The sequence below is a fragment of the Melospiza georgiana genome, chromosome 12 (genome assembly GCF_028018845.1).
Source record: "Melospiza georgiana isolate bMelGeo1 chromosome 12, bMelGeo1.pri, whole genome shotgun sequence".
NCBI classification, from domain to species: domain Eukaryota; kingdom Metazoa; phylum Chordata; class Aves; order Passeriformes; family Passerellidae; genus Melospiza; species Melospiza georgiana.
The window spans coordinates 11,533,105-11,544,177 of NC_080441.1; the positions used below are offsets into that span (position 1 = coordinate 11,533,105).

Below are 11,073 nucleotides of genomic sequence, written 5' to 3' on the forward strand. Positions count from 1 at the left end.
TCTGTCTGGAAGAGGTTTATCTTCTGCCCACAAATTGTAGAAATTGAGTTATTAATGCTGCCAGAGAGCAAATGTGATTATTGCAGCCACAGGCCAGAAATGTGCCAGTGATTCCAGGGAACCAAGACAATCCACTGGAAGTGGTATGGCTTTCTGCAGTAAATTTGACTGGAGGTATGTTGATACTATAAAGCAAAAGAAAGATGAGAATCAGCTCATTTTGTACAGCTCCTTTTCATTCCCTGACGTCCCTTCCTGCTAAAAGGCTTGTGAACAAGAAGCTTTGCTTATGGTAGGTAGAAAATAGCAGCAAGCCCTCTGATGCTAAAATTTATCCTCTGGGCTCTGAGCTGGGTCTCCTGTTGTTCCATCTCATTCCACATGTACAAGGTTAGAAGGTGAAGGAGGAGAAAAGTGGTTGTGAAAAGCAAACAGAAAAATTCCCAATAGTCAGGTCTATTCCAATCACTGTGCCAAGGGGAAATCCAGTGCACAGTTTCAGTTATCAGCTGGCCAAGGACCAACTGGGGAACTTGCACCTGTTTTGTGAGTTCTCCCAAAATGACAATAATTGTTTTTATTTTAGAAAAGAGACAAAATAGTTCAATAAAATCAATGATATGTTGAAATTGTACCTGGAGAATATCCTACCTAAAAGAGCTCTTTTAAGTTGCAATACATTTGGTATTTAAACTGCTTGAATTTTAACTTTGCCTGTATTTGTCTGTAATTTGAAATTACTCTGATGCTTATTGATAAATTTGATCTGAAACACAGTGCCTCTGTTGCAAACTATTGATTTGTGCATCACCTTTTAGCCAAGTAGGTTAATTGGATGGTGCTTGGGTAATTATTTCAGATGCAATCTCTGTCTAATATTTGCCTTCAAAGAGCTGATGGAATTGTTTGACATTTAGCCAAGATATTTCCTAAAACTGGAGCTTGAGCACTGGGGCTGTGGAACTGATGGAGAGGCTAAAGGTACATTTTGAAGAAACTTAGTTTATTCCCTAATTAGCCAAAGTAAACAAACCAAAGGCCAGGTCTGGCTTCCACTAGAGTTAGTGAGATTTTGCCATTTTTTTTCACAGTTGGCTGTTGGATTCCTGATGTTTTAGGGAACATTGGTACCACAGTAAAAGCACAGTGGTAATAGTCCAAAAGAATAGTCTGCTCTTACAATACAATAGTCTGCTCTTTCTGCTGCAGAGCTGCTGTGCCAGATCAGCTGAGCACAGAACCACAGGTCAGAGGCTCAGACAAGTTTGGTGTACTCAGGAACAGAAGTAAAACATCTGCCAGCATCTACTCAATAATCATACAGGATTCTCCTAACTCTCCCATTTGTAAAGGAAAGTAAATGACAAAACTCTTTACTTCCAGCTGGAAGCAAATTGTTCTGAACTGGAAAATGATTCCTTAAAAGGTCACAGGTACATTTGGCCTGGAGAAATATTACTTAGCATTTGATTGATGTTAAGAGCTCCCACAAAGCAGTTTTAATTGTTGTGGGCTACCTGCCAGGGCCCAGCATTCAGGCCTGAGCTAAACCCAGACTGAGCTCAGAATATGCCACAAGCTGAGCTGAGCTGACAATTTCAGAGCACAGAAACTCCAGTTGCAGCCAGTTGCAGCCCTGCAGGCCTCTCTCATCCGAGTGAGCTCTGCACAGAAATTCTGATAAATCTAGCATGTGCAGCACTTAGTGCTCCATCTGTAGCTGATCCATAATTATTCATTTAAGAAAAGAAAATTAATGAAAATTTACTTTAAATTTGCCTGTTCTCAAAGGATGTCTCTTTTTTTGAAATGGGGAAGATACTGGAGGGGAAAAAAACCCCATAAATATGTTTACCAGGCCTTATCTTTTACATACACATGGTCAGATTTTCTCTAGAGGTCAAATAATGCATCATTACCTAATGAAAGGAAGAGGATTTTAAAATTTCTTTAACAAGCAAATGTGGTGACACTTTGAACTGACCTGTTCTGAACATTTATCTCTACTTGGGACTGCTTTGAATGGAGTAAAATGGAACAGTTATTTGTACTTATCTCAGCATATCCCACTGGATACAATTCCCAGTACAATATATACCAAGTCCTGTTTTTCTTTAAAAAACAAGGGAGGCATTTATCAGCACCGGAGTCACTGCATTCCTCCAGTTCTGGTGTGGCAGAAATTCGAGGTGCAGTGGGCACATTTGAGAGTCCCCATGGGACTGTAACAAGCACAGCTTCTGCCCAGGTCCTCCTTCTATGCTGGGAACTGGCCAAAATTGGCTTCTGGAGTCCACTGCAGTTTAGTGAATCCCAAATCCAGCTTTAGCATTCATTTTTATCCACCCTGTAAGTCAAACATCTGAGATCTACTCCCAGTTCTCATTAAAATCAACAGATCAAATATCTGAGTTTTCATTGAGTTCTTGCTCAGGCAAAACCCTCAAACACTGAGTCACGATCCAGTTTGACAAGAATCCCATTAATCAAAGTCTGCAATTGCCCTGTGTCAGTTGCTTCCCTTGTCTTAGGAGACAGTTCATTACTGAGCTCGTGCCCCAAATGTCACAGTTTGCAGTGACACAGAGCAAGGTTCATTTGAAAAGGGGCCCGGCTGAGATGCAGGCAGTGTTCATTTCTGCATGGGCAGAATGCAAAAGTGCATCACTGTCACATGAGGGTTCTGTGGGAGAATGGGAATCTTCACCTTACTGCAGGCTGAATTCCATTTTCATTCAGTGGGCATTCCTTGCCCAGGATCAAATCACTGACAATAAAATCTCTGCATTTTGTCCGTGATTCTAAAATTATTCAGTGCTTTGTTATGAATGTTAACTTATTTTAATCAACGGCTGCAAACAGAAGAAAATATGGCCTAACCCAGATGGCTGAACACATTTTTGAAATCTTGATACATCCTTACTTCAGTAAGATGAGGATGTTAAGGATGTTAAGATGAGGATGTTAAGGATGTTAAGATCAGGATGTTAAGGATGTTAAGGTGAGGATGTTAAGGATGTTAAGAAGGACTTCAGTAAGATATTTTTATGTTTTTTGAGTAATTTTGACTGAAGTTCTAAAGCAGTCATTTCTAAGCAGTCTATCCACACAGATAGGGGAATACATAGCACTATTCTCTGTTTACTGGTGATTACAATTTCGGTTCTTTCCCGGCTCCAGCTCTCCGGGCCGTTCCCAGCCCTGCAGTGAAAGCTCGGGAGTGTCCATGGCGGAGGGAATGCTCGCCGGGCGGAACGCTCGGCAGGGCCCCGCGGCGGAACGCTTTGGGCGAGGGACGCGCGGCCGGAAGCGGCGAGCAGAGCACTTCCGGCGCCCTCCCGCCTCGCCGCCCCATGGCCGCGTCCGTGGTGAGTCCGGGCCGGGCCGGGAAGCGCCGGGAAGCGCGGCCCGGGGCCGGGGAGCGCGGGGTGTCCGCCTCGGGAGGGTGCTGCGGGCCACAGGGCGGCCGTGGGAGCGCGGGGAGGCCGCCGGCAGCGTCCCGGCGCCGTGGGACGCGGAGCGGGCAGGGCAGGGCAGGGCGGCAGCGCCTCAGCGCGGGCTGCGGGCAGGGGCCGCTCCCGCCTCCCCGGGGTCCCGGGGCTGCGCGGGGCCCGTGCGGGGCGGCCTCAGCGTGTTCCTGCAGGGGCCTTGGGGCAGAGGGGAGCTCGGTGAGGCCCTCGGCAGGGCCGGGTGCGTTGGAAAACTTGGAGTTGGCCCCAGAGGCTTGGAGAAGTTGATTTGAGGGTGGTTGTTGGTTGGATTTTTCAATCATGGCTTTCCTGCTAGAAGCGGGGAAGGAGGGTTTCTGGGTGAGATGGTTGGAACCCGTCTCCATGCTCGGAGATGTCCGCACGTGGCAGGAGGCAGGAGGAGGACTCGGCTGTCAGAGTTAGCCCGGAAAGTGGATCAGCCTCTGGGGCCAGCGCTGCTTTGAAAAGGGACTAGGTGACCTCCAGAAGTTTATTCCAGCCTGAACTGTTCACAGAGTTTAAAACTTTGTTGGTTATGGCTGTAAAACTTGCAAAACCGACAGAGCTGAATTGCTGTTAGACTTCTCTTGCAGGTACCCCAAGGGCCGGTTCCAGGCTCTGGCACCCCTGCAGTGCCCTCTCACGGCCACCGTGTGTGAGGGGAACTGCAGGGGAGGGTTTGGGAGAGCTGCTGGGGCTCCCGGGCCCTGCTGTCACTGCCCAGTTACTGCTCCCGGGGACAGCTCTGACAGCCCAGAGCCCCTCCGGGCACTTGTGGGACTGGCAGTGGCCTGCGAGTCCGGGAGCTGCTGGGCGGGGAGGGGAGGAGCAGTTTGTGTCCATGCAGGGGAGAGGAGAGGGCACAGAAACTTGATTGGCTTTGTTGGATAAACAGGGATTGTTTGCTGGGCCTTGGCTTCTGTTCAGAGTGGAGTTTTCTTGTGTTAATCCTGGAGGGATTCCTGGTGCTTCTGGAGAATATTCAGTGAAAGCAGCCAAGAAAATGCAAGCAGTGAAATTGCTCAGCACTGGTTGAGTTGCAGATACTGGGAGTATAATACTGAAATAGGACAGTGATAAATAAAAGCATTTTAAACAATTGATAAGAGAATCAAATGCAGATGTATGGATGTATGGGCAGGAAATTCAGGATCTGCTTTCCAGGATGTCCCAGTTCAGGGTCTGTAACAGATGCACAAACTGAGCCAATAACCCAGTGAGATCCCAGTGCAGTGGTGGGACCACAAAGGCTTTTACCTGGGGGTGAATGCAAGTGGAGAGGGGTGAGGGAAATGATGAGGGGTGAGGAGAAGTGTTTGGGTGTGACCTGTGGGTACAGCACTGATCCCTTCTAGAAGGAATACAGCCAGATGTTGGTGTTCTCTCTCTTACTGTACTTTATATTTCTGTAGATAAAGGTATGTTAAAAATGAGATTAGGATGGCAGTGTGATGGGGTTCTTGCTAGTTCTCAGAAGTATCTGAATAAATCTTATTCTTTAACTTCATTTCAGAACAGCCATCACAGCAACAACTGTTTTCCTTGAATAATTGTGTGGCCACACTACCTGCAGCCAGCTGTAGCCCATTTTCCAGTGTAAATATTTGTAATTTAAATGCAATAACTATATCAGCATTCAAAACTAATGCTGAAACTGTCACCTAACAGCCTAACAGCTGGTACTTCTGCAAGTAGAAAAGGAGCTTAGAATAAATTCAACATGATTTGAAGTCAAAGTGACTTGCAGAAGAAATTGAGTCAATCATTGGATTGCATAACTAAAATTTGATCTGATTTCTTCCCTCCAGGATTTCAAAACCTATGTGGATCAAGCTTGTAGAGCTGCAGATGAGTTTGTCAATATTTACTATGAGACAATGGACAAGAGGAGAAGGGTATGTAGCTGTTTTGACAATAGTTAGAACTGTCCTGGCACTGTTTGTTTGCATTTCTGGCTGCCATTACACACAAAGCACCTGAGCATGGTGACCATGGGCTGCACTGCAGCTGCTCCTCAGCTCCTGCACAGCATTTTGTCTCCTGTGCAGCCTTGCTGGAAAAGGGGCTGCTCAGCAGTGCCTTAGGCTTCTCATGGCCCTGGTTCACCTGGTGTGCAGCTGTGTCTGCAGCTGCAGGATTTGCTCAGTCCAGGGCAGCAGAACTTGCTTGATTTCCCCTTGAGGTCAGGATTTAGCTTTTTTTTCCCCCCCAAACCTCTTCCATTAGCAGTTACCACTTTTGGTTCTGGGGTTTTTCTGAGTGCCTGAAGCTGAAGCAGTACAGCTGTGTTTGCTCTGCAAGTCTTCCTGGAGCACACTGATGGGGTACCATGTGACAAATGTTCACCAAAAGAGCCTTGGAGACCAATCCTTGGAATTTTAAATGTGCTGTAGTTGCAATTCAGTGTGTGAAAGTACCAGCAGCCCCATGTAACTGCACACATGAGTGGGGTGTGTCAGCACCTTGGAGGAGAGTTGGGCAGTTACTCACCTCTGACAGCTTATGAAACATTTGGGAAGTTCTGGTTTGCTGCTGTGCTCTTCAAGTTTCACCTGTTCCTGCTCTTGTTCACCTTTTTTTTTTTAACCTGAAATTATAATATCCTGACCTAAACTGTGTTGTGTGGACACTTTCCCTCTCAGAAGAAAAGAAAAGAAAATCAGTGATAAATTTACAGTGGAAAGTAGCACTGTCCTTTTGTTAGCAACCACTTCAGTTCTGTCATTACCTTTGTTAAAGGGATGTTATCAGTATTTGAGCTATGAGTCACTGTGCTACTCAGAAAGGAAAATGTGTTAGTTTTAATTCTTGGTCAGGAGCACTGGTTGTTAAAAGGAGCTACTGTTTCAGGAAAGCATTTTATCTGTCAAACTAACAGAAGAAATCAGTAATTCACAGTGTAAGTTTTGTATGTTGTTCATTATATGCTTACATATTTTCCCTAAATGTGTATTTTCATAATCACTCAGGCTTTAACCAGACTGTATTTGGACAAAGCAACATTAGTTTGGAATGGAAATGCAGTGTCTGGGCAAGAAGAACTAAATAAGTTTTTTGAAATGTTGCCATCAAGTGAATTCCAGGTTAATGTGTTGGACTGCCAGCCTGTTCACGGTAAGGTTGTATTATAATTTATTTAGTTCTTTTTCATTCTTTTTAACTATTGAAAGTGAGCAGTTATTATAGGGCTTAATAATTCCTTTGGAATAAGCTTAGAGAAAATACCAAGGGTTGAAATGTTAAGTTGTGCTTAAATAAAGCACAAATCAAGAGATGCAGCAATTATACACTTTTTTTCATGTCTGGGAAAATACTTCAAGGACTTTTTTTGTTTAGATCATATTCAGATGTGATCTATTTTCATGTATGGAAAATGTCTGGCTTACCAGGTTATGTTGTGCTTGGGAGACCCCTTATGGTGGCCTCTTGTACTGACCTGCAGTATCATGTGAACAAATGGTTATTAACCTGTGTGTACTTTGGTTTCTTTACATCTAGAATAGGTGTTAAGTTCTTTAGATTTCTGATTAACAACTCCTAAACTCAATCTCATAATTGAGAAGTTAATAAATGGCTTCTAATGGACATTTTGGGAATACAAGTAAGGGAAAAGCCTGTGGTCAAACACACTTGCTTTGCTCTGCTGTGAAAGATATCATTTCTAATAACCGGGGGGGAAAAGTATATGCAAGTTGCTAAATATCTCTATGTGTGTATATCTGGAGTAATGAGAGCTCACTCTAAGCACAAATGGAGGTGTTTGTCAGTGCTCTAAAATGAAGAGCAGGAGATGAAAGTGGCAAAGCCATTGCCGAGCCGTGTTGGTGAACGCACCGCTGTCTGTGTAGGAACGCTGCACCAGAGCTGCACTCCCCTGCCCGTACCCAGCTGTTAGCCTGGCGCAGTGTAACCACACTTGAACCAAGCTTCTGTGTGCATTTCCTGCCTCTTTACCTGCTAGTCTTTGTTTGAGTTGTTTTCTTCATCATTTCATACCTCCTTGTGAAGAGCAAGCTACTCAAGGCCAGACAACAGTCCTCGTGGTGACAAGTGGGACTGTCAAATTTGATGGGGATAAGCAGCGCTACTTCAATCAGAACTTCCTGCTGACAGCACAGGCCACCCCCACCAACACCGTGTGGAAGATCGCCGGGGACTGCTTCCGCTTCCAGGACTGGGCCAGTTAGCAGGGCTGGCACGGCAGTGACCTCTCCCCTCGGGCACCACCACTCCACTGTGCAGGCAGCTGTCCCACGGGCACTGCGCGCGCTCTTTGTCTTGCATCTGATGTTACGGACGGGCTGCGGATGTTTCGGGGTTGATTCCAGTGACCACAGCTGTAGTAATAAAATGTGAGAGGTTGCTCGTGTTAGTTGAATTTAGTCGAGTGCTGAAGGCAGTGAGCTGTATTCGAATCATTCCTAAAATGCCTTACATGCAGCTGTGCTGCCACTGCTGAGTGCTCAAACCGTTCTGTTTGAACACAGAATCCTATTCATGTACAATTCTGACCAAACGTAATTTTTTTCAACTTGAAAAGATCTGTTTTTACAGTATCATCTTCTCTCTTTTGAAGAAGATGCTTGTGGCATGAAAATGTAATTTTGAAAGCTCCCTACTCCCAGTTGTGAGAGGCAGGGAAGGATTGCTGTGGTTTCTACTGTTAGTGAAAGGAGCAAATGCAGCTCCTAAGTTTGTAATCTCTCAATCCATTGGAAAGGTAATGTTTACCTTCTCTGATGCCAAAGGACCATATATCTTTGGGTTTCCTTTCAGTCTGAGCTTCCCAGACTTTGGTTGTTAATTCCATGGATTCAAATGTAGGGCATGCTGAATGATTCGGAGCTCCTGTGCCAATAACTCTTCACATGCACGTGAAGGGCTTCAAACTGATTGTTTGTCTTTTGCAGTCTTATCGTGGCCTAGAAATAGGTCACATACATGATTTCTGTTGGCTTTAGTTCTGCATTCTGTTGCTATGAGGTTTGGATTATTTTTCTCATATTAAGTCTGCAAGTTTTGAATCCTTTCTGTCTTTTCAAGAAACATTGTAGTTAAAAAGTGGCACTGAAAGTGTGCATTACTGTGAAGCCTTCAATTTTTCTCATCAGTACTGTTACTCAGAACAGGTGCTTGCATTATTTTTAATTGAGAACAGCAGCTCTGCACCACTAACACTATCTTCCTCTCATGCAGATTTTTACTGTATTTTTTTCATGTTCTTTTTAAAAATTGCCTTTAATTATTGATTATCTGGGGGGTTTGTGTGTTTTGCTTTAAATTTGTAGTTTAAAGCTTCCAGATGCTTTGAAATACTTTTCAAGACTGTAAGTTAAGAGAGTCCACCTTTGGAACTTAATAGCAAATCTGAGTATCAGCAGCTTTGTTTTAAACTGGTGTGTTTCTGTTTTAAGCTAAGTAAACAAAAAAAACCCCCAAATGTAGCTGTATAGCTGTAGCTGTATCCCTGAGTATACCCTTGCTTGTAACTGAAAGTACAGGAGGGGAGCTTGTAACTCATCATAGCCTATGTTTCAATGACAAGAGCAGTCTGCAAGCAGTTACAACTGCAGCTCACTTGTTCAGTGACTTAAATGGAGAAAACTGTGAAAATGAGCAATATCTCACTTGGGTAAAACATAAAGCATCTGTAGTTTGCCATGTAATCCCACAAACAATGGGATGTTTAGCTGAAGTGAGTGGCTTTATTTCCTTTTCAGGCCCTCTAGTCTGTACACCAGTAAGTTAGAATTAGTAACCTGTCTCATAAACCTGAAGCTGTTTATGATCAGAACTATTGTGTACCTATTTTTCAGGCTGAAGAATTTGAATTCCTGCAGAATAGTGCAAGAACAGAATTTTTGAAAACTGTAAATATTGTAAATACATTGTTATTTCTGTATGTAGTGAAGAAAGGATCATTCTATTTAATTACTGTTTGTTCTTAAGAGAATATGTGATGTTCATATATTTGTATTTCCTCTAGAAGATTGAGAAGAAAACATAACCTGAGCATGCCTGTAACTGGTACAGCATTGTTGAGCTGTGACACTGGCGTGGTGTATTCTACTGGCTGTTTAACTTGCTGTTGATTGTGTAAGTGGTGTTACAGATCTGCTTTGCATACACAAAACAGGTTTTGCCTTTTCAAATGCAGCAATGGGTGCAGCTGTGGCATTGGCTTGTTGGACTTTGAAGGCAGTCACCAGAACACACACTTATCAGTACCTGATAAGCTTGTGCTGTGAATAAATACTTATTGGATATTTTTATCCAGGTTTGAATTTGTATAATAATTTTTAAGCTTTTTCTAGGCAGACTGGGAGATTCAAAATATATGAGGCCATGTTTCAATCAATCAAAGGTTATTCCTAATTATTTTCATGCTATTTAAATGCAAACTGCTTTTAAATCTGACTTTTGCAATTAATATTGAAAAAAACTGACCAAACAAAAACCCCCACCACTACCTGGAACATGACTGAGGAAGATAACTAACTGGCCTAGCTGGACAAACCCAGTTAAAAGTCCTACTTAGTAAGATCTGTAGATGGAGTAGGAGAGTAAGGCTTGGTGTGCATACCCAGGAGTTTTGTAGGGAAATGCACTGGAACACAATTGCTGCAGGCCAGGGAGAGGTGCCAGTTACTCCTGCCTGTTTCCATCATCTTCAGTGAGGATCACGTGGGTGATTCAGTACTACTATAATTAGCTCTTGCTCTTTAGAGCTGAACGTGCTGGTTTGCAAAATATTTTTGTTTATTATACCAAGTGAGATTGTAGCTCTTAGAGTCAAGTGGTGGTTTTACAATGGAGTAACTAATGGCACAAACAAAAAAATCTCTTTGTTGCTAGCTCTGTGCTGCTTGTTAATATTCTGTGGTGAAATTAGCAGAAAACACAAAAATGCTTTCATTTAATTCTGTACAAACCCATCCAGCTGGTTTGGTGTGACCATTGCTGACTCTCCTGCAATACCCAAAATTTTCAATGGGCATCTATGAAATGAAAATGTTTGTGCTCCAAACACTGAACTGGAGTTAATGCTTCCATTTTTTCGTTTGAGACCAAATTACTCCTGTACAGCCAGTCAGTGAAACAAAGCCAGCTGAAGAGCTAAGCACTTCCACTATGAGATTGTAGCAACTGAAGACTTGAGAGATCTTTTTGTATGTTCCCTGTATTGTCTATAGCAGTCACTGCTTTTCTGTTGCTTTGTTTGTTTGGCATACTACAGTTCAATGGATTTCAAATGCCTATGTTGGAGAAAAGGGATTTGTACTGATGCTATGAATGGTTTGTTCTGATACGCCTGTGCTTCCTTAACCTGTCTGGAGAAAAGCACATTATAAAGAAATGCTGTTTTATCAGTAAAATAACTTTCCACACTTGAATATATTTTGTAAGTTTATGAAATTGTTTGAGACCTCTTGTAAGAATAATTTTCAAAACTGAAAGAAACAACCAAACAAAAAAACAAGCAAGAAAAAAAAAAGCACCAAAAAACCCCAAACCTACCAGTTACTCTACCTTTTTTTTTTTCTTTTATTATTATTATTACTAGAAATTTTCATAGCTTGTTCTTATGATATTAAAAGTACAA

At 43.0% G+C, this 11,073-nt stretch overlaps 1 protein-coding gene across 1 annotated transcript; it reads left to right on the forward strand.

Annotated features, from left to right (window-relative positions):
• The first annotated feature begins 3,316 nt into the window (after window positions 1-3,316).
• NXT2 (nuclear transport factor 2 like export factor 2) lies at window positions 3,317-8,955 on the forward strand. Its single transcript, XM_058032892.1, has 4 exons — window positions 3,317-3,368; window positions 5,279-5,365; window positions 6,440-6,584; window positions 7,479-8,955. Exons 1-4 carry the CDS (start codon window positions 3,354-3,356, stop codon window positions 7,655-7,657), a joined length of 426 nt encoding a protein of 141 aa, XP_057888875.1. The 5' UTR covers window positions 3,317-3,353; the 3' UTR covers window positions 7,658-8,955.
• Window positions 8,956-11,073: the final 2,118 nt, after the last annotated feature.

Excerpts from the sequence above, each read along its gene's own strand:
- NXT2 (XM_058032892.1), top strand. Across the intron at positions 5,366-6,439 it reads CAATGGACAAGAGGAGAAGG|GCTTTAACCAGACTGTATTT; the intron begins GTATGTAGCTGT and ends ATAATCACTCAG. Across the intron at positions 6,585-7,478 it reads GGACTGCCAGCCTGTTCACG|AGCAAGCTACTCAAGGCCAG; the intron begins GTAAGGTTGTAT and ends CTCCTTGTGAAG.